At 42.5% G+C, this 23,081-nt stretch overlaps 1 protein-coding gene across 3 annotated transcripts in view; it reads left to right on the forward strand.

Moving 5' to 3' along the window:
• Positions 1-21,410: 21,410 nt before the first annotated feature.
• Positions 21,411-23,081, forward strand: part of LOC149311450 (microcephalin-like) — a 110,792-nt gene continuing 109,121 nt past the window's right edge. For all 3 annotated transcript variants that reach the window (XM_089531087.1, XM_089531089.1, XM_089531088.1), the window contains exon 1: positions 21,411-21,491. In XM_089531087.1, the coding sequence (XP_089387213.1) occupies positions 21,480-21,491 (12 nt within the window). In that variant the 5' untranslated portion in view covers positions 21,411-21,479. The remainder of the gene's footprint in view (positions 21,492-23,081) is intronic.

A 23,081-nucleotide genomic window follows, 5' to 3' on the forward strand; every position in this document is an offset into this window, starting at 1 on the left:
TGTGTATTTTTGATGCTTTTAATGCTAACAATTGTCCCTTGCTTCGACAAGGATAGTGTGGTGATGATGTGATTTGAGTCAGCTTCTGAAGTTGAGAGAGTGTCACCTTCCAAAGTGTGGTTTTGGTGTATTTTTTGTGCTTTTAATGCTAACAAGTCTCCCTTGTTGTGACAATGATGGTGATGATGATGGTGATGGTGATATTGATATCAGCAAGCCTCTCAGGCATGGCCAATGTTAGCTGCTCTGATTTTTACAAACTCATGTGCAGTGAAAAAAAATCAAAGTCCCTTGACTAAGTACACACTTCTGAGAAGTAGAGTTGGTGCAAGAAACCTGAAACGGCAAATCCACTTCTTGTGAAACCACCTTGACATGTTCAATATGCATAGCCATGTTAAACCATGCTAAGTGTTAAACTCAAGGGGTTTGATTATGGAATAAGCCTCTGAACTATGCAAGAGGCCATGTTAAGTAAAGCCACGGGAAGTGCCCAAATGTGCTGTTGTGTGTGTTTTGGAATGGAGGGGGGTGGTTTGGGCAGAAAAGGAAGTCCATTTCTGCCATCTGACTAGGAATAATGCCCAAATGTCCTCCATTTTGATCATGCCTAAGAAACATGCATTTATATTAACATTTTTAAAAAGCATCAATTTTTTCCGCATGTCCTCCATTTTTATAAAATGTGCCCTACATTTGAAAAGGTTGTCCTACATTTGCCCTACATTTGTCCCGGTTTGGAGGTCCTGACTTATGGCAACCCTAGCTGCAAGCCAACACTAAAAGTTTGTTTTTTTTCTAATCTGCATCATCCTCCCAATGCAGATGCTGCTATAGAATTTCTAGCTAGACAGAGGATGAGAAAGAAAAGGGGACTGGGTGGGCACAAAAAACTTTGTGAAAAGAAGCTTCTCTGTCAGAGGTTTTAACTAAGGCATGCCTGTACTGAATTTAAGGAAAACAGTGCATGCCCTGTCTAGCATAAGTTCCCAGATTCAGTTCTTAACATGCTAGGGAAAAAATCCCTTAAGAGTTTGGACAGCTGCTGCTACTCTCTTCTCTCTCAGTCTCCATCTTACTCTCTCTCTCTCTCTCTCACACACACACACACACACACGTGTGTGTGTGTGTGTGTGTTCATGCGTGTACTTTCAAGTCTCCTCTTGACTTTGGGGCTGAACAGACCATCCCTAAGGGGTGGCCTACAGCCACCTCTTTCTTCGCCGGATCAGAGCCATAGCAACTACATGCTGCAGCCCCGATCTGGCATTTCTGTGGCGCAAAAAGGAGCTGAAAAAAGCAGATCCTTTTTTTGCTGCGGAAAGTGTGCTTTTACGCCATGAGGCATATGCTCCTTTTGGTGGTGCATCATTTGGATGCAGCACCAAAGGAGAGCTGTGACGCTGCCTGCCATATAACACTGGTCTGTACATGCCGTTACAGAGTTTTCTTAGAGTTTTCTTTCTTCCTCTTAAATATAGTCTGAAGCACCTGATATGTATTGGTGGTCTCCCATCTAAGTCCTAACCATGCTTAGCTTCCAAGATCAGATGGCATCTGGGGCCTTTAGGGTAATTTGACCACAAACATACATCTTTACATCTTTATATCATCCTTCATCCATGTCTCCTTCTCCAAAATGTTTTTTTTTTTTCATTCCAGAACAGTCTGTAGCCATTTCCTTGGCCTATTGTAAGCCATCAGCTTTCCAAAAGATTTCCATAATGGAAGGTGTAGTTTGTTTGTTTGCAAATACTTGCATACCACTTATATACCAATATTTCAAAGCAGTGTAAATTAATAAAGTTTAAAATGTGGACAATACTCAATATGCCAAGCACAGCCATAAATTGTTTTTGAAGTCCAAGAAATAGATGTTAGGTTGGACTAAACAGCAATGACTTGTTTAAGAAAAATGGTATTGTTAACATGCATTAAAAAACGACGGACAATCCGAGCGTGTCAAGATTCTGGTGGGAGAGCACACCACACAGTAGGTGCCACAACAATGAATGCCCTGCTCCAAGTAACTGCTGAGTGCACAGTTGCTAATAACACAAAACATCTGGTAGCAGATGAGCCAATTAATATATGTGGTATGGTAAAAAAAATTGCTATCTTGATTGCCAGTGGTAGACTGGAACTTCCTAATGAATTGTAACTCAGCAATCTCCCACTCTAATCCATCTGCATATATCAGAATTTAAAGAATCTGTCAGTGAAGGAGTAATGACCTCAGTAGTGCACACTCCATTGTGTCAGCAATTAAACCGAATAGTTGGGCTTAGGCAGCTAACTCATTAGCTGAAATCCTATACTTCTTATAGTTTAGTTTTGACACTGAACAACATGAGACCAGAAGTTAATCTTCTCAATCTTTTAAAAGTACATTTAACAAACCTGCCATTCATTATGCTATGCACAGAAACCAGCCAACAGTGAACTGCACTGCCATTTGTCTCATGGTCTACACTGGCAAAAGCCAGACAAATGTGCATGGAGGTTTGCTGGGCTGCATGAATTAGGCAAGCGTCATACTAAATCCAGAAGGCGCAGGCTGTGCCACACAATCATAACAAGTCCACAAGGACTCTGCATATATAGTGGGTAGGTGTGTGTATGAGTACATATAACAAAACACCCTGGGTACCCCACTATGCAGAGCTGCATGTGTTTACATGCTTATGTATGTGTGCTCTGCATTTGCGATGTGCTCTATTTGCTTAGGAGATTTTGTTTGTAGAAGCAGGAAATTTGCTCAACAGTCATGTCAAAGGGAAGGTGGGTTAGCTTGTGTAGTTTCATGGTCTCCATTTGAACATTCAGTCATAGGAACCGCTTTCTCTATTTCCATTTGCTCTCCCCGGGCCTTTTTCCCATCCAAGAGTAAAGAAAATGAAAGAACAGGATCAATCCAACTTCCCATCTTATGCTGACACTAAGATGTGATAATGAGGAGTCCTTCCAATATCAGAGTCTTCTCCCCAGATAACAAAGGGTTAAATGGGGGAGATACAGTTACATGTTAATGAAACTCGGGCGGGTTACAGACCGCCATTTAGTACGTAATGAATACGTACTAGGGTTAGGAAGGGGCGGTGCTTCCGCACCCCCCTAACCCTAGTACGTATTCTGTACGTACAATATGGCGGCGGCCGTTCCACACGGCCGCCGCCATATTTATGTATCGGACGCTGTGCGTCCGCACGTGTCGCGACGTCTATGACGTCACGAGTCCGCCCCTGGCGCCTCACGACGTCAGAGGCGCCGCTTAAAGAAGCAAACAGTGGCGGCAGCAGATCGCCGCAAAGCGGCGGTTTATAACCCGCCTCAGTGTCACAGATGATGAAATAGAAATTGCCAATGATATAGGCAGTTGGGCAGAAGCACAAACGTTTGCGATGATTCTGAGCAGAGGTGCTGGAATAGGACCACAAGGAGAGATCTGAAGCAAAGGAACATCTGGAGAGGAGGCTCCACTTGAGAAGTTAGACTTGGTCTAGTTGGACAATGGAGGCCACACTCCCTGCTATGCTATGAACATCAAGGACTACAAATTCCATCTGATCTCTTCATAAGTTTAGGAGAATGTACTACTTAGTCACATTAGGATTTGCTGAATCTTTTTCTGATTTGGCTGAAATGATCTCCTCTGTAAATTGTTTGTTCTAATTTGTGCCTGAAGAACAAGATGGTTCTTCATGTAAAGAGATACCTTTTTGCTATCTTAGAATAAAGCCCTCATTTAAAAGTTCACTGTCTATATCACACTCCTTTCCACGTGCCTTGGCTTGGCCTAGCCCTTCCCCAGGATTTGGGAAAGGGGGGAAGTGTATCTGTAGCATTATAGGAGATTAGTGCATTGGCTTTAAAGCGCCTTATCCCTGATGAGATAACTTTTCAAAACAGTTGTTAGCATATTCAGCTGTGGCCGGGCAAAAATATTTTTGAAAAGCTGCAGGATAAGCCCGGCTGGCATCCGGGCTGCATTTGCCCAGCCATGGCTGAATGAGATAACACCCATTTTGAAAATTAAATGCTCCTTCATCCCGTGGAACATGCAAGTGGAATCTCCAGCAGTGTCTTTTTCTGTTGCTACAAAGGGAGGACTCTTGTGGTGGCCGCAAGAGTTAATTAGATAAGAAAGGTAGTTTCAAGGGGTCTCATCCAGCAGCTTTTCCAAAGGCACAGCCACTGAGCATCCCTGATTTCTAGTCAGAGTTCAGCAAAGTTCTCCTTTCCTGCGTCGTCAACTGTATATCATTTGTCAGTTAGATCTACACGCATAACTATGCAAAAACAAGTGCAAGTATGACATCATATAGTATTATGTCACTGAACAGATCAACAGCAATATAGTTTGGACTCTACCCAAAATGTATAAATTATGGAAGCTTCTCTAAAGATCTAAATCATGGGATCCTCCTTAGGTTTCTGGACTGAAATACCTAGTGTTCCTCACCATTGGCAATGCTGGCTATGGCTTATGGAAGTTGCACTCCCACAACAATTGTAGGGTCACATGATTTGCCCTCCTGGTCTAAAGAACTAATTCTTGAACCTGAGGATAGTACTGCAGCTGCACATGTTTAAAAATGCACACTTATTTGTATATGCTGCAAACATGGAACTAGCCTTCTGAAGGAAAAGGTATGCTATCCTTAGCAAGCAAAATTCTAAAATAAACCAAATAATGTCTGAGAAAGCATGCTTTACATAATGTTTTTAAAACCATGCCATGTTAGCGTGGATGCATTGCTTATGTTAAAATGGCTCTTTTTTTAAAAAAAATAACATCAAGATTTATAAATTCACTCATTTTAAAATCTTCCTTTATATTCAGAAATGAATGCCATCAGTCTTTACATGTGAATCATTTTTATTACCCCTGAATTTACTAAACAAGATCTTTGTCTCTGTTGGCCAGATAACCTACTTTTGAGGTGGGGGAAGAGGACAAAAGCTGTGTGTTATAGCATAAAAGAAAACGATTAGAAAAATTGCTAGCTGCGTATCCTTTCAAGTTTCTAGGTGACTTTCCCAACTCAAGTCTGATCAGAAGGTAATGTCAGAAGTGTCGGGGAAGGGGAAAGAGACTGGATTTGTCTGTACAATTAATGACACCCCAACTCATTTTGTGATCAGCAAAAGAAAAGAAAAGAAAAGAAAAGAAAAGAAAAGAAAAGAAAAGAAAGATAGTTATAGGGGGAAAACAGGCAGTGGAGAAGGGGATAATAATACAGAATTTGAACCTTGGCATACATTATGCCATATGCCAGGGCTGGAAATCATTGGGCCCTCCAGATGTTGAACTGCAACTCCCAGCTGCCCCTGTTGGCATAGTCAATGGCAAAGAATGCTGGGAGTTGCAGTCCAACAACATTTAAAGGGCCAAAATATTTCCACTTCTGTCTTCTGCTTTAGAAGCCCCTCCCTTCTTACAAGATGCTTAGTTGATGATATAGTCAAGGATGAAGGAGTCGCAAATACCCCTGAGGACAGGATCAAAATTCAAAATGACCAGAATCGATTAGAAAGCTGGGCCACAGCTAACAAAATGAAATTCATCATGGAGAAATATAAGGTACTGCACTTAGGATGGAAAAATGAAATATACAGATATAGGATGGAGGACACCTGGCTACATGAGAAAGGGATCTGGGAGTCCAAGTAGACCACAAATTGAACATGAGTCAACAGTGTGACGTGGCAGCTAAAAAGGCCAGTGAAATTTTAGGCTGCATCAATAAAAGTACAGTGCGCCCGCATCATACGCGGGCACGCTTTACACGACTTGAGCATATGCGCTCAAGCCGTGGGGCGTGGAAGGGGCGGCACGTCCCATTCAATTGAATGGGCGCGTGCGCCCGTTACACTCCACGCGCCGCTGTGCACGAGCCCCATTGTTTCCAATGGGGCTTGAGCATAGGCGGAATTCGCCTTACACGGAGGGATCCGGAACGGATCCCCATGTAAGGCGAGGACCCACTGTATAATGTCTAGATCAAGGGAAGTAATAGTGCCACTCTATTCTGCTTTGGTCTGGCCCCACCTGGAATATCCAGTTCTGAATACCACAATTTAAAAAGGATGTTGAGAAACTGGAGCGTGTCCAAAGCAGGGTCACTAAAATGGTGAAGGGTATGGAAACCATGCCCTATGAGGAAAGCCTTAGGGAGCTGGAAAAGAGAAGATTAAGAGGTGATATGATAGCCTTGTTTAAATGTTTGAAAAGATGTCATATTGAGGAGGGAGCAAGCTTGTTTTCTGCTGCTCCAGAGAACAGGACCTGGAACGATGGATGCAAGCTACAGGAAAAGAGATTCCACCTCAACATTAGGAGGAACTTCCTGACAGTAAGGGCTATTTGACAGTGGAACACACTCCCTTGGAGTGTAGTGGAGTCTCCTTCCTTAGAGGTCTTCAAACAGAGGCTGGATGGCTATCTGTCGCAGATGCTTTGGTTGAGGTTTCCTGCATGGCAGAAGGGGGTTGGACTGGATGGCCCTTGTGGTCTCTTCTAGCTCTACGATTCTATGATTCGTATATCACAGGCCTGAGCCCTGGTACTGAAAAAGGCTTCTGGGAAAGGTTACTTCTCCCTTATTCGAAATGCTTGGGACAAGAAGTGGTTTGGGTTTTGAATTTTTTTGGATTTTGGAATATTTGCATATACTTAGAAATGGGACCCAAGTCTAAACAGAACATTCATTTCTGTTTCATATACTCCTTATACACATAGCCTGATGGCAATTATTTTTAATAATTTTGTGTGCATAAAACAAAATCTGTGTATACTGAATCATCAGAAAACAAGCTGTTACTACCAGTCACCCATGAAAAAGGTTATGGATTTTGGAGTATTTTGGAATAGCAGATAAGGAAGACTTGACCTGTATAAAACCCTCTTGACAAACTTCAGATAACACCTTGAAAAGCAAAAGGAGAAAAGAAGACAGAAGAGAAGAGAGAAGCTCCCAGATCCTGTCAATTTGTCCTGCTCCCAACTGCAGTTCTCTCTCAACACTCAGGATTGACTTTGGGGCAGAATGCAGAAGAGTGAAAGGAGGAGGAGGAGGAGGCTGGACTGCTGATTTGACCATGGAAAACCTGTGCACATGTCATTGAGTCTACACCTTTAAATCTGAATGTTCTCTCTCTCTCTCTCTCTCTCTCACACACACACACACACACACACGTGTGTGTGTGCTGCATTTTCTTGAATTAAAACAATATCTGATCACAGGTACGAGAATGCATATCTACCACACTATTTGAATTAGAAAGCATATTTGTACAGCCACTCATGAGATGAAAGAGCAATAAATTAATTCACAAAACTGGGATTCTAAAGCTGTTTCCCATGCATTTAGTGACATCTAAGAAAGTGGCTGAAAACTCAGCTATCATGCAAACCAGATTGTATTACGCTAGGAGTTTTCCAGGGGTTATTCAGACAGTGAAAATAATCCAAATAAATTTTGGGCTGTATCTGTGTTGTTCACATGAATTTTGAATGCATCTGATGGGGGAGGGCCTGCCAAAAAAACACCATGGTAATTGATCTCGGGGTTTTTTCTGAGTTTTCCTGAAAGATTAGAATTGTCAGCTGTGACAATAATCGATGCGGATAGTCTCAGGATAAACTGGGATAAAACTCTGCATGATTTGAATTAGTTTTGAATACATCCGCATTGTCAACTCCATCTTTATTTGCAGTGCTGACACATGTGAGCAACAGAACTTGCAGAAATGTGCAGAGATGCAGTTCTGATAAAAAATAGCATGAGCAACAAATCAGGAATGCATGAGTGAGATTATTCACATAGTAGCATTGCAAAACAAAACCTGTGAGTAAACTCCTCCAAGTTCTTTACAGAGGCACAATTTCACCAGAGGCCAAAATACAGATTTTTAAAAATCATATGAAGTACAATTAGGAATATATGGCATTCAAGTGCAAAAAAGAAAAGAAAAAGTGAGCCTGATCTCTCATCCTAAGAAATTTTAGCTCTTCTCTCACTCCATTTCTGTGCATCCATTTCTGACAGGTTAATATTAGAGTTCTCCCTGTCCCAGGCATGGGAATTTCATTGCCCTCCAGACATTGTTGTACTACAGTTTCCACCATTCCTCACCATTGGTTATGGGGCTAAGGCTACTGGAATTGCAGTGCAACAACATGTAGAGGCTTCCTACCCCTGCCCTACCCAAATGGTATTCTTCTCCCTGTCCCCTAAATGCACAAATACACAGCATTATTTTGACTTTTAGGGGAATGCTTTGCCAATAAGGTGTATTTTTACAGTGTGACCTAACAGTGGTAAGGCTGCGACACTATCCTATTATCAGCATTCCAAGTACTCAAAAATAAACCTGCTGCTGAGTCAAATCCAGAAGGGGTGATTTGTTAAATTATAGGAGAAGCAAGAGAGAACAAAACTGGAGCACTAAATCCAGAGAAGTATAAATACCATGTGCCCTGGTTTTTTCCCTGCAGCCATTGCCATAATAAAGTCACATAGCTTAAGTGTAGTCCTGTTGCATTTTAAAAGGTTAGTGACTTCTTTTAAATAAAAATACTGGTGGTGCTTTAAATTTTAACCTTTAATCATCACCATTTTGAATTGCATAGTGTTATATAAGACCATATCAAAATGATCCAGAGGCAAATGATTGGTAGTATAAGGTTGTCTGATTCCCAGAGACTGCTTGCAGGCTTTTCATACCTCTTTAAGGTGCTCCATAAGATAAACTGTCCTCTTAATAAAATCAATCAGTGAATGTTATAGATAGTTTCATCAGTTCGACTACTCACCAAAATATTGAAAGAAAGCCCTTTTCCCATCCAAGAGTAAAGAAAATGAATGTGGCCATCTCTCATTTGAATTGAGTTGTTTTTATAAAATTAGACTTTAAAAGGAAAAGGATTTCTCACCCATGTGCAACATTCATGCGATGAAATAGGGAGCATAAGGTAGAATACTACACTACAGGCAGTCCTCCTCATATATAAATCTGTTACATACTTCTGGCAAAACTAAAATGGATTGTAGATCTTTTTTAGCACAGAGTAAATCTCTGCAATTCTTGCCTTATAGCGCCATCTATTGTGTATCTGCACTTTCCACACTTAGCCACAAATGATGCTTGCAGCAAATAGAAGGTAACCATTTGTTAAACAGGCTTCTTATTATCTGACTCTTGTTTCACTTTAAATAAGCCAGAAGAGATTGTAACTTTACTGGTTTAATCTTCAAAAGCATGATCCAAACACTTCTTCTGCTTAGAACTAGAATAGCAAATCTGTTCTTTTCACTCTTTCCTTGAATCATAGAATTTAGGAACTGTAAGGGTTGCAGGGGCCTTGAACCATTCAGGAAGACACAACTAAAGCACTCCTGAAAGATGCCCATCCAACCTCTGTTTAAAGACCTCCAGAGAAGGAGAGTCCACTATCTTCCAACAGTTCTTACGGTAAAGAAGTTCTTCCTAAAGTTTAGGTGGGATCTCTTTTCTTATAATTTAAATCAATTGGTTTGTGTTCTCATCTCTGGAAAAGCAAGCAAACAGTTTTGTGCCATCTTCTAGATGACACTCCTTCGGATATTTAAAGATGGTTATCAAGTCACCTTTCAGTCTTCTCTTCTCCAAACTGAACCCACCCAGCTCTCTAAGGTCCAAAACACACTGCAGAAATAATCCCATTTGAGACTGCTTTAACTGCCCTGGCTCAGTGCTAGAGAATCCTGGAAACTGTACAGTAGTTTATTGTGGAACCAGAGCTCTCTGACAGAGAAGGCTAAATATGTCTCACCAATTACAGTTCCCAGGATTCCCTAGCACTGAGCCAGGGCAGTTAAAGTGGTCTCACTGATTAGAGTGTTTTGGACCTACGGCTAGGCTTGCCATATCCCGCCTGGGGGCGGGACTTTCCCAGTTTGGGGTGGGGCCACACAGTCCCACCCCAGTTTGGCCCCTCCCCTGGGACCTCCCCCCCAGCAAGGCCCTGGAGGCAGCTCCAGCCCTCCCTCCCCATGGCTGTGTGCCACCCTCCCCGCCTCCCTGCCTGACTTAAGCCTAGAGAGCAGGTCTTAAAGACATCTGCCACTCGGAGCTATTGCCAGCCCACTTGGTATATATACCCTGCAAGAGGCATTACTTTCAGGTTACAGTGAGCAAAGAAAAAAAGGCCATCAATGGTTCCTGTTTCCCTGGGAGTCTAAATGCCTCCTCATCTTTTAAATGTCTACCACTCAGTATTGTTGTAATTCTTTATCACAGGGTCGTTTTTGAGGCCCTAAACGCCTTTCCTTGTAATATGCAAATTTCTCCCGAAGCTGACCAATGGGAAAGAAGCAATCAGCCCCCCTCCCCTTGGGTTGGTTTTCAAGGGCTTGGAAGGAAGAGATTTTGCCTTGCAAGCTGCTGGTAAATAATAGAAGGCTTTGGGGTAGCAAAGGCTGCAGAAATAGTTTGACCCCCCCCCTTAAACATCCATGGCTCAGTGCTATGGGATTCTGGGAATTGTAGTTTCTTGTGGCACCAGAGCTCTTTTGACAAAAGGAGACTGAATGGAGGCGTTGCCTGGCTGGGGGCAGAGCCTCTTGCCAGCAGTGAGAAGGCTGCCATGATGAGGAAAAGCAGGGGCTCCTCTGGTGGTCCTGGCCACTTCCCTTGGCTCCCTCCCTCCTCCTCCTCCTCCTCCTCCTCCTCCTCCTCTCAGAGCTCATTCACACTCCCTGGCTTTTCTCTCCCCCCCCCCCCCCCTGCACTTTGAGACCCCTTTAACTGCCAAAGCTCAATGCTCTGGAATTCTGGGGTCTGTGAGGCATTTGGGCTTCTCTGTCAGAGAGCTCTGGTGCCACAATAAACTACCATTCCCAGGATTCCATAGCACTGAGCCCTGGCAGTCCAAGCAGTGTGTTTTGGACACAGAGATCCTCCAAATGAATCCAGTCCCTAGCTTTTATATCTCTCACACACACTGCAGGAATAATAACCCACTTTGAGACTGCTTTAACTCAGTGCTAGGGAATCCTGGGAATGCGAGTGTTTGGGAGACATTGAGACTTCTCTGTCAGTCATGGCTCTGAGGCCACAATAGACTACAATTCCCAGGATTCCCCAGCACTGAGCAGTCTCAAACTGGACCATTTCCTCAGTGTGGATGCACCTGGGGAGGAATTCTGGGCACTGCAGTTCAACTACGTTTGGAGGGTTATGGGACTCCCTGTCAGAGATAGCTCTGGGGCCACAATGTACTACAATTCCCAGCATTCCCCAGCACTAACCCAGGACAGTTAAGTCACTCTCAAACTGGATTATTTCCTCAGTGTGGATGCAGCTTTGGTGAGGAACTCTGGGCATTTCAGTCCAGCATTGTTTTATTTCTGCAGTGTATTTTGGACCAGAGACAAGGTGACCAGGCATCCTCCTCCTTTTCCAGGACATGTCCTCCATTTGGATCATGGCTAAGAAGCATGGATTTATAATTACATGGGTGTTTTTAGCTTTTATTTTTGGCCATGTCCTACATATTTTTGCTTGGGTGCCCTACATTTTGGGGTGAGGGCATTGGTCACCTTGGTCAGAGAGCTTTCCAGGGGTTAACTGCCATTCTGCTGTGGTGCTGGAACAAACCACCATTCCCAGAATTCCATAGCATTCAGCCAAGGCAGTTAAAGTGGTCTCAAACCAGATTATTTCTCCAGTGTAGATGCAGCCCAAGCCTTTTGCCTCTCTTATGCCTGAGATTTCAAAGCCCAGCCTTGGCACCACAACAAACTACCAATCCCAGGATTCCATAGGATGGAGTGATGAGAGTGAAAGCAGTGTGGCAGCAGCCTAAGTGTGCTTAATGCAGTTCTTAACATGGTGCACCTCTTGCCTACAGAGTCTCACAAGACTTTTTTGTTTAACTACTTGTACCCATTAACTCCATTTCATGTCTCCTTTATTTAGTGGGGTGGAATACAGACAAAACAAGTCAAAATGAAGAAAAACCAAAGTCCCTTGACCAAAGGGTTTGGTTGTGGAATAAGCCTCTGAAATATGCAAGAGACAATGTTAAAATAAAGCCATGTTCAATGCTCAAATGTGCTGTTTGGAATGGGGAGAGGGGGGTGGCCAGAAAGGGAAGTACATTTCCGTGATCTGTCTACGAATAATGTCAAAATGTCCTCCATTTTGATCATGCCTAAGAAACATGCATTTATATGAACATTTCTAAAAAAGCCTCAATTTTTTTGCGTGTCCTCCATTTTTAAAAAAATGTGTCCTACATTTGAAAATGTTGTCCTGCATTTGTCCTACATTTGTCCCGGTTTGGAGGTCCTCACTTATGGCAACCCTACCTACGGCTCGCCTCATCAGGGTTGCTGAACATCTTGGTTACCGTTCTCTTGACACATTCCAGTTTGTCAGTATCCTTCTTAAACTCTGATGCCCAGACCTGGACACAGTATTCCAGATAACATCTGAACAAGGAGAGGTGCTATGTTTAGTTTGTTTTTAAAAATTCACATTCTTGCCATCTCAGGCATGGTACAGACTGCCCAAAAATGGCGGTCTGCCGGCGCCTACTTTCCCACCAGCAGGAAGCCGCAGCAGACAAACTGTGTGGCTTCCAGCTGGTGGGGGAAAAAAACACAAAAAGCGGGTTCTTTCTATGCCGCGGCTGTGGCGTAACCAGTGCGCTACTGATGCACTGGTTACGCAAGGGCCGCATGGCGCCGTGTGGACGCCACGTGGCACTTGCGCAACAATGGCAACACTCATGTAAACAGGGCGCCACCATTGTTATGCCCTCGTCACGTGTGAGGGTTGGGGGCATGTGAACACCCTGCCCCCAGGCAACCCTAGCACGTGACGAGGGTGTCATGTAAGGCCGGTATGTACTGGGCCTCAGATAGGTAGGCTGGTGCAAATTTTGGTAAAATCTTCAAAAGCAAACTGAATTAAAAACCCTCCCCCATTTGCATCAGCCAAATTAAAGAGATACGGCTACTCCCAGCATGGAAGGGATTCATGTTGTACCTGCTTGCCATACAGCTGTTAAAGATTAGGAGACTCTCAGAAAAAAAGAAAATGGCTATCCTAGGGGTCATTCACACTACATTATACACTGGATCGCAAATCAGTTTATAAGTGGGTTGTTCCCCCTGGTGCCAGTTTTTGCACACCCGGATCAAGGTTTTGCACACCCGACCCCTGGCAAATCCTCCTCAGCATGGGTTTTCAGATATCGTTTTTTTTTTTTTTCTGGTTTCTTTTCAGAAAACCCAGTACTTCCAAAGTGTTGGCAAATGGAAACTTGTCCCTGGTCATGATTGAGGCATTTAGGGGGAGAAATAAAGGTCATTGGGTGGGCAGTGGGCAGAACATGCCTCCCCTCTTGTACCGATCACTTTGCAAGTGACTTTTTAAATTTTATGTTCTGATGGAATATGTGAATGCTTGTGCTAACATTTGCTAACTGCAGCCAAAATAAAAGTTTTGCTCAAATGTTGCTGAGGCCAGATACATACATACATATGGCAACTTGATAGAATATGTGCATGCTTGTGCTATGTATTTTTCTCTCTATGAGTCTGCCCGAATTTTGCGATCTCTTTCTCTCAGTCCCACCACCATCACACACATGTTCGGTGAGGACACAGAAGAGAGCCTTTTCAGTGGCTGCTGTAAAAAGAATCGCATTTTGTCTACTTCCTAGCCAGGTTAATGTTGCATTAATGCACCTTAACAGCAATGTCATCTGAAAATCAATTGCGCTTTTCCCTGTTTTTTCTACTTTCTGTCCAGGTTAATGTTGGGTTAACCCAGATGTCATCTGATAATAAATCCACTTTTGCAGGGTTTTTTTCACTTTGAATCCCGTTTTTGCACGGGATCCCTCCCATGTAATAAACTCTTATCTCTCATTTCATTTTCAGTTGTCTCATCATAGGGGCTTTCATGTAAAAATAAAACATTCAAAAGTGGTATACTATGCCTGCTTCTGTACAGCACTGACTAGTGTTAGCTATGATGCCACTGCCATTGACTCTGAAAGATCTTCCATTAGTGTCACCCCAACCACTACTGTATCTGGTAGCAGTTTGGCACATTTAGTCTGGCTCTTTAGCAAAAGCCTGTCTGACATGGGAGACCCTATCAGTATCACTGCTACCATCAGCAAAGCCTCTTGTCTCATAGGAGCACACAATCCCACCGCCATGGAAAGGCAGTGCTTACATTCTGAGCAGCTAAAATTTCAAAATAAAGAAACAACAAAGCATTGGCTGAATGACACAATTAGGTAAGCAGGAATCAAGATAAACATGCAACTCCACTACAGCATGCCTGGATTTTCACCAGGTAAATCTGGACTTAATGCAAACTTCCAAGTAGATGTAGGCCTCTCTGCATCCTATGGAATCCTGGAATTTCTAGTTTGATCAGAGGTACCAGAGGAACTCTGTGGCTACCAGTTCTACATCTGTTGTTATTGTGTGCCTTCAAGCGATTTCCAACTTATGGCAACTCTAAGGTGAACCTATCATGGGGTTTTCTTGGCAAGATTTGTTCTAACTGCCACCCCCAAAACTACCAACTGCAGGTTTTCACAGGATGGCACCATTACCATCGTTGCCAGTGCTATCAGCTGGTGAGGCACCCTCCCTCCATTCCAGCTGCCACTGCTGTAGACTCTGAGGGAGAGAAGAGCGTAAAACACCCCAGCAGAGAGGGAAGGAGGGTCACAGTGACTATCAGGAATCCAGGGGGAGGTAGAACCTACTGGTTCTACTGGTACTTAGACCTCTGCCTTCCAAATGGATTCCTCTCTCTTCAGGACGGAGGCCCTGACTCAGTAGGCACTGTGTTTGCCATCATTCACAACTGCTTTGCCTGCTAGGGCTATAAAATCAGGACCTGACAGGGCTCTTCTGCAGAACCCCCCAGCAGAGAGAATGGGAGGACCACAGTGACTATCTGGGGCCGGGGGAAGAAGAAGCTGCTGCTGGTTCTACTGCTACTTGGACCTCTGCCTTCCAAGTGCTTTCTAAGAAGCAGAGCCCTCCCTCCAGTCCATCTGGTGCCACCTAGCCATGGAGGGAGAGATGCAGGCCCAGCTCCATCAGGCCTGGCCTCGATTAAGAAGAGCCCTCCTTGCAGTCCATCTGCCTTGGTCCAGACCTCAGAGGGAGAGAAGAATCTGCTGGACCTGATCCCTTCCCCACCACCATTCCCTTCTGCCTTCTGAGTTTGTGTGTGTGTGTGACAGAATTTGTGTGTGAGACTGTGTATGAATGTGCATATGTCAGCAGGGCGATCAGATGCCATAACCAAAAAGGAAGATAAGGCACTGCAAAATGTAGGGTATTCACAAATTATCCACAAATTCAACCATCCACAGCTTGAAAAAAAAATTAAAATATAAATTCCAATAATCAAATCTTGATTTTGCCATTTTATATAAGGGAATCCATTTTACTATGCCTTTATATTTAATGGGACTTGATCATCCATGGATTTTGCTATCCGTTGGAGTCCTGGAAGCAAACCCCAGGGAATACCAAGGGCCCACTGTATTGTACAGTGCGCCTTTGCCTTACGCGGGGATCCATTCTGGACCCCTCCCCCACGTAAGCCAAATAGTGCATCTGCTCAAGCCCCATTCACTTGAACAGGGCTTGTGCACACGGCAGCGGCATGGTGGTGCGACAGTGTGCGTGCCATGGGCACGCACCCCATTCATTCCAATGGAACGCACCACCCCTTGCGCCCCCGTGTGCTCTCACGTGGCTCTCCGCAGGTTTGAGCATATGACGTGGGTGCACTATATGTTATTATTTATGCAACCGTACATAATATGCGTATGCCAGAGGAGCCCCAAAGAGATGGACAGTCTCTTTTTTAGTGTGCTAAAACAATGATCTGCATCAGGTGTAAAAAATGCTCAAAATGGAGGACATTTTTTAATTCCCGCTGAACAAAGAAGGTTGAATTGTAGGACATGTTTTGGAAAAGGAGAACATCTGGTCACACTGTATGAGGGAGTGTCAGAAGAAGAGCATTACTGAGTGTGTGTGTGAGAGAGACAATTAGTGTATGAGAGGAAGTCATTCACACACCAAGAGAGGTACCAAGAGTGTGAGAGAGAATTAATGAACATGTGACTGTGTGTGAAAGTGTGTCACAGTGTGCGTGTGTGAGAGAGAATTAACATGTAAGAAAGGCTGAGAATGTGTGTGAATCAGTGGAGTTTATCACATGGGAGGGAAGTGCCCAAATCCCGTGGCTAAACGGGGTTTCAATCTGTGAATATTCCACAAGTGCAGTATTGTTTTCAAACAATTCAGAGCACTTTGGCATTAACCCGTGCAAAAAGCTGCAAAATCACGCCATTTTTTAACTTTAAGAAAATCCTGAAGTTAAAAAGCGGTGAGATTTTGCAGCTTTTTGCAGGGGTTAATGGTGGGTTAATGCAGTTCCCCGATTCCCATTGCATTGCGCCATGGCAGTTAAAGCATTGTCAAACCAGATTATTCCTCCAGTGTGGATCACATCAACTTCCTCAAATGCAGACACTGGTCCAAAACAGACTGCAGAAATAATCCAGTTTGAGACTGCTTTAACTGCCCTGGCTCTGTGCTAGAGAATCCTGGGCATTGTAGTTCATTGTGGCACCAGAGTTATCTCTGACAGAGAAGGCTAAATGTCTCACAAAACTACAAATCCCTAGATTCCCTAGCATTGAGCCAGGGCAGTGAAAGCGGTCTCAAACTGGATTATTTCTGCAGTCTGTTTTGGACCCTAGTCATCAAAAGTTTATACTACAACTTCTGTCCCTCAGTTAGGTGGAAATAAAGCAGTTTGACACTCTTGACTGTCATGGCTCCATGCTATGGAATTCTGGGATTTTCATTTTGCTGTGGCTCCAGCTCTCTGACAGGGAAGGCTTACCTCACAAACTACAATTGCCAGAATTGTCATAGGACTGAGCTATGGCTGTTAAAAGTGGTGATAAACTGCTTTATTTCTGCAGTGTAGACACACCTTTCGTCTCAAAAGTTGCAACAACATCCCTTTGTGCCAAAACAGACTGCAGAAATAATTTTATTGGTTTGTATTTTAATATATTATATTTCAATTTATAACTGTTTTAATCCTTAAAATTGTGTAATTGTTCATTGAAATTTTATATTTATGTATTTTAACATTCTGTATTGTTTTTAAATTCTGTTGTTTTATACTTGTTCGCCGCCTTGAGTCCCTGTATTCGGAGAAAGGTGGAGTTGGTCATTTACACTCTTTTTGCTTTTAATAATGGCCAGAAAAGAAGAGGAAGCAGGGAAAGTGCAACAACAAACCATGACTCTGTGGAGAAAATGTATTTATTTTCATCCTGTGGAATCCTGGGATTTGTAGTTCTTGGTGGCACCAGGCCTCTCTCTGACAGAGGCGACCAAGGTCCAAAACACACTGCAGAAATAATCCCAGTTTGAGACCGCTTTAACTGCCCTGGCTCAGTGCTATTTGGGAATCCTGGGAATTGTAGTTTATCGTGGCGCCTGAGAAAGCTAAATGTCTCACAAAACTACAACTCCCGGGATCCCCTAGCATTGATCCAAGGCAGTCAAAGCAATGTCAAGATGGATTATTTCTGCAGTGTGTTTTGGACCCAAACGTCTCACAATGCTACAATTCCCAGAATGCCATGGTATTGAGCCAGGGCAGATCACGTGGTGTCAAACTGCATTATTTCTGCCGTGTGGAGTGTACAGGAGGGCTTTGGGCACATAAAAGTGGTAGTAGTCTCAATCTGCAGGGTTATTATATATACACTGAAGCCTGTCCCTGCATGATTGATTGATTGATTGATTGATTGATTGATTGATTGATTGCGAGGGAGGGGGAGGAGGTAATGAGTCACCGCCTGCAGCACTGAGTCGTTGCCGGGGCAACGCTCTTTGACAACTCTATGGTTCCCAACTTCAGGCCAGAGCGGCGCCGGAAGAGGGGAGGAGCCAGCCGAGAGACCTCGCTCTAGGCCTGGCCACGTGACACGTGACACCGCGCGCGCGGTTTAAACGGGGCTGGCCGCTTCTTCTTCCTTCTTCTTCTTCTTCCAATGGAGGCGACTGAGGGCCCTTCTGTCCTCGCAGGTACTACTGCGAACACTCACAAGGAAGGAAGGCAGGCTCTGGATGTGTGTCTGATGCAATCCCTTCTGTTGGGGCGACAGGACAGCCAGGGACCCCTGGTTCTCATGGGAAAGGCTCAGGATTTATATATGTCTGTGTATATGTGTCTTGTGTGTGTATAAATTAGGTAATATATATATATATATATATATATGTAAATAGTTATGTATATCTATAAACGTGTGTGTGTGTATATACACACACCTGTATATAAATGAATTATATATGTGTGTGTGTGTGCATGCATATATATATATATATATATATATAACTATAATATAGTTATCTATAATATATGTCTGTGTCTGTGTGTGTGTATATATATATCTCACTATAGTATAGTTATATAAATATATATATGTGCATATCTATATAAATATCTATAACTATAATATAGTTATATATTATATGTGTGTATGTGTATATGTGTGTGTGTGTCGGTATCTATATAATACTATAATATAGTTATATATAAGTATATATTTATACTTGATGTATGTATATATACATCAAGTATAAAAATAATATATATATATATATATATATATATAGGTGTGTGTGTGATATACGTATTTTTGTATTTATATGTATACATATATTTGTATATAAATGTGTGTGTGAGTGTGTGTATCTTGACAGTCAGCATGGCCTGGTGGTTTGACTCTAGAGACCAGAGTTCGATTCCCTGCTTGGCCATTGAAACCCACTGGGTGACCTTGGGCCAGTCACAGTCTCTCAGCCTCAGAGGAAAAGTAAACACAAACCTCCTCTGAACAAATCTTGTCAAGAAAACCCCAGGTCAGGTTCTCTTTAGGGTTGCCATAAGTGGGGAATGAATTGAAGGTACACAGCATCCACAGTTTGGTGGGGTGATCCTACCTTGGCACGAAGGGAAGCATCTCTTTCAGTGGAAGAGAACTAGAATGGGGCAGGAAGGGATAAAACCTTATGATTGTCGTGAGTCGGAAAGGACTTGAAGGCACACAACAACACACACACACACACACACATATATATATATATCAATCAGAGCCATTGTAGGTAGTAGTTTTAGTGTTGGACTCTCACTCTGGAGACTAGGGTTAGTTCCCTGCTCAGCCATGGAAACCTTCCTCTCAGAGGAAGGGCAAACCTCCTCTGAATAAATCTTGCTCAGAAAACTGCCTAATAGGTTTGCGACTTGAAGGCATGCAGCAACAGCAACGTGGAGAGCATAGAACTCTATAACTAGTCAGTCTGTGAGAGCCAGTGTGGCCTAGTGCTTTGAGCATTGGACTGTGACTCTGGAGACCAGAGTTTGATTCCCAGTTTGACCATGAAACCCATTGGGTGACCTTGGGCGAGTCGCGCGCTCTCAGCCTCAGGAGAAGGTAAAGGCAAACCTCCTCTGAACAACTGAAAGCCTCATATCCATCCCTAGGGACTCGCTGTCACCAAGTATTCTGAGTCTGGCAGTGCTGCTTCTGATTCAAAGGATAAGCACACTCACCATCTAAGTCAGTTGGCACTTGTGGACTAATAACAAATAAACCTCCAAGCTCTGGCCCCAGCTGTGCTCTGTGTTCAGAGTGAAAGCTGACTACATACATATCTCCCTGCTGGTTTAAAGCAACATATGGAGCTAGTACTGAGTGTACCCTTTTATCATAAAAATAATTAGTTAATTGGAATACAGTTATAAGTAACCTTGAAATAATGAAGTAGCAGGGAACAATGTTTGTATGCAAATAGTAACATTAAAAAAAAGGTCATCAAAATCTTTCTTGCAGAGCACAGTTGGAAGATGGCAAGGGGTGACTCCGTGAAACATCACTCTGACATTGATCGTATCTGCCTCCCTCTCCTGAAATCCTTCCTACACAGCCATTAATAGCTACCTCTATTCCCGCTACCATTCCCAATGTATCATAATAGTATAATAGTACAGTGCGCCCTTGCTATCCGCAGGGATCCGTTCTGGACCTCCCCCCCCCCCCCCCCGATAGCAAAAAATGCAGGAGCTTAAGTCCTGCTCTTTTCAATGGGAAATGCTCCTGCTCATGCCACTGCTTGCGCGTGTCCCTTGGAAAAACTGGGGGGGTGCTGTCCGTGGAAGTTCAAACTGCGGATCGCAAGTTGATGCGGGCGCACTGTACCTCTTTTTATATCTGATACCTGTCTTGATTATATACTGTCTGTCACAGGAAGGCTGCTGCCACACTGCAGAATTAATGCAGCTTGACACTGCTTTAACTGTCATTGCTCCATTCTGTGCAATTCTGAGATTTGTAGCTTATTGTGACACCAGAGCTGTCTGACAGAGAAGGCTAAATGTCACAAAACTGCTAATCCCAGAATTCCATAGCATTGAGCAATGGTGGTTAAAGTAGTGTTAAACTGCATTAATTCTGCAGTGTGGCTGCGGCTGAAGTCTACAGTATTGCCTTGGTTCTGAAATACGACACATTAGAGAGTTCTAATTGTTGAGAAGCAAAAGTTGCTGAAGGAAAGCTTCAGTCTGCAGGGATATAGTTGAAGTCTCTTCCTGTGTTACAACTACCTCAGCAGGAAATTGAAGACATCTGCAGCAGAGAGACTTTGGAAAATAATGATTTTACCATTGGTATTTCACCCTAGAAAAGATTTCCAAGAAGTATAAAGGTTCCTCAGATTTGTACTTAAAATGTCATAGAAAAGAAGGGACTATTTTTTTTAATGTGAAAGATGAAATATTTGGACTCAAATCCATAATTTGATGGAGGACATTTTAAAAATTAAACTTTAGTTGGATCCAGAATTATTCCCATTAGGACTTGGATGATCACTTGGAGAAGACTTAGGTTAGAATGCTTCAATATATGGCAGTTGCACCTAAAATAACCTACACAAGAGTCAACGATCCCTTTGCATGACGATTGGTTGTTAAAATTATATGATTTAATGGAAAAGAACTAATACACGGGAAAGCTTGGTTTAATTTTAAGAAACCATGGAGGATGTTTATTGAATACATGAAAAATAAGGGAGGTTCTGTTATGGCTTTAGTTTTTAGAAGAAACAAAAGAGAGTTAGATATAGGAACCCTAGTTGTGCAGTGGTTAAAATGCCAGTACTGCAGCCACAACATTGTGAGTTGAATCCCAGAGGGCTCCAAGGTTGACTCACAGGTTCAAAGTTTGACCTCCCACTTCCATCATTTAAATTCACCTCTTTTTTATTTCATTCTTAGGTGTTACAGCATATGTTGAAGTATGGTCATCCAGCAGAACAGAAAACTATTCTCAAGCCTTTACCCAACAACTCCTTGATATGGGAGCAAAGGTGAGTTAATACTTTGCAAAGGAAGCTGAATGTTTTAGTTTAAATCGCACTGTGCTTGTGTTGTACGTAATTCTGGTTGCACATTCTTATCATGCATTACTGACTTGAATTTTGAACTGTCAGAGATTCAGATTTTATCCAAAAATGTAGGAATCAGTGAGATATCCACAGATAATGCATCTTTTCCCAAGCAAAGTCACTTTTTGTCATTGCGTTGTTATGTTACTCTCTATAACAATACAATTCAGATATTTTGTCAGTCTCTTTGAAACTGCTTCCAGAATGCCTATCAGTACTGGAATCACAGTTGTTTTCTTTTCCTAGAGACAACAAATTTGGATTGGTAGGTCTCAGTATTTCATAATGTTTTCCATCACTTTGTCTTCAATTCTGTTGTCTCTAGGGATTGTTACATCTATAATCCATATTTTTTTCCTCAGCAACTGTTGTTTTTCTGGCCCTTTAAATGGTAATTGTTTATCAGTATGACCTTTCAGGTTCAGTTGTTGATGTTATTGTCCATTTATGAGTTTTTCTAATATGAACATTGTGATATCTTGTCACATACAAATGCACCAATTTAGAGTCTGTTTTTGTGAAGTCTTTTGCATAACGCCTAATACTGGCAATCACCCAGTTAAGTATGTTAATGTAACCAATAAAGTGTGGCTGTCTTCATGTGTGTGTGTTTTTTTGTTTGTTTGTTTAATCTTCCCTTCATTTCCTTTCTCTTCTTTTGTTGTCCCATGACTTTCCCTAAATTGAAAAAAAAATCCCCTCTCATTCTTTGTAAATGTTCAATGATAATTTCATATTATGAATTAATTAGTATTCAGTGGAAAATATGGAAAATGTGTCCACCATTTTTTAAAAATAGTAATTCTATGGATTCCATGCCCCCTTTCATTGCTGCTGAGTTATAAAGAGTCCATTTCAGCCATGAAACAGAGGGCTGTTGTTCATTGCCTCCAGGGGCCTCATATCAAGTTCATTCAGCATGTAGGATGGTATCAGTCCCCCCAGGCTCTGCTGCCTTAGCAATAAGAACTCAACCAATATACAAATACCTGCTGAGAAGTGCTTTGCGTGTTGTGAATCATATCTATTTATTTTTATTTTAGCCTTTGTATTATTAGTGATAGGAGTTCTTGCACACTTGCACTCATTATTGCGCAGTAACATGCACCCATCATTATGGAATAATATAATCACCTTACTCTGCAATCTTTTTTAGTCTTACTACAATCCTATAATGTTTTTTAAAAAGAGAGAGAAGATTCCTCCCTTCCTGCCACCCTACATATTAAATGTCTCTGTAAATATGTGACTAGGAATATCTAGGATACCAAAGACTTTAGATATGGAAAACACATATGGGATTTCAGCAGTCAAATGACCTAGAATTTTAAGGAATTTTCCCAAATAGTGGATCTACTGAAACCAGTATCATAAATGAAGAGCTAAGAAATAACAGGTTTAATTTTTTTTAGGCATGCTCCTAACTGAGGATGTCAGTGAATTTGAGGGTTTCTGTTGGACTAAGTGTGCAGTAACCTACTGAAGAGTAATAATCCTCTTTTCCCTTCAGTT

Source organism: Sceloporus occidentalis, unplaced genomic scaffold (genome assembly GCF_023333645.1).
Source record: "Sceloporus occidentalis isolate IW3139 unplaced genomic scaffold, rSceOcc1.0.p SCAF_6, whole genome shotgun sequence".
NCBI lineage: Eukaryota > Metazoa > Chordata > Lepidosauria > Squamata > Phrynosomatidae > Sceloporus > Sceloporus occidentalis.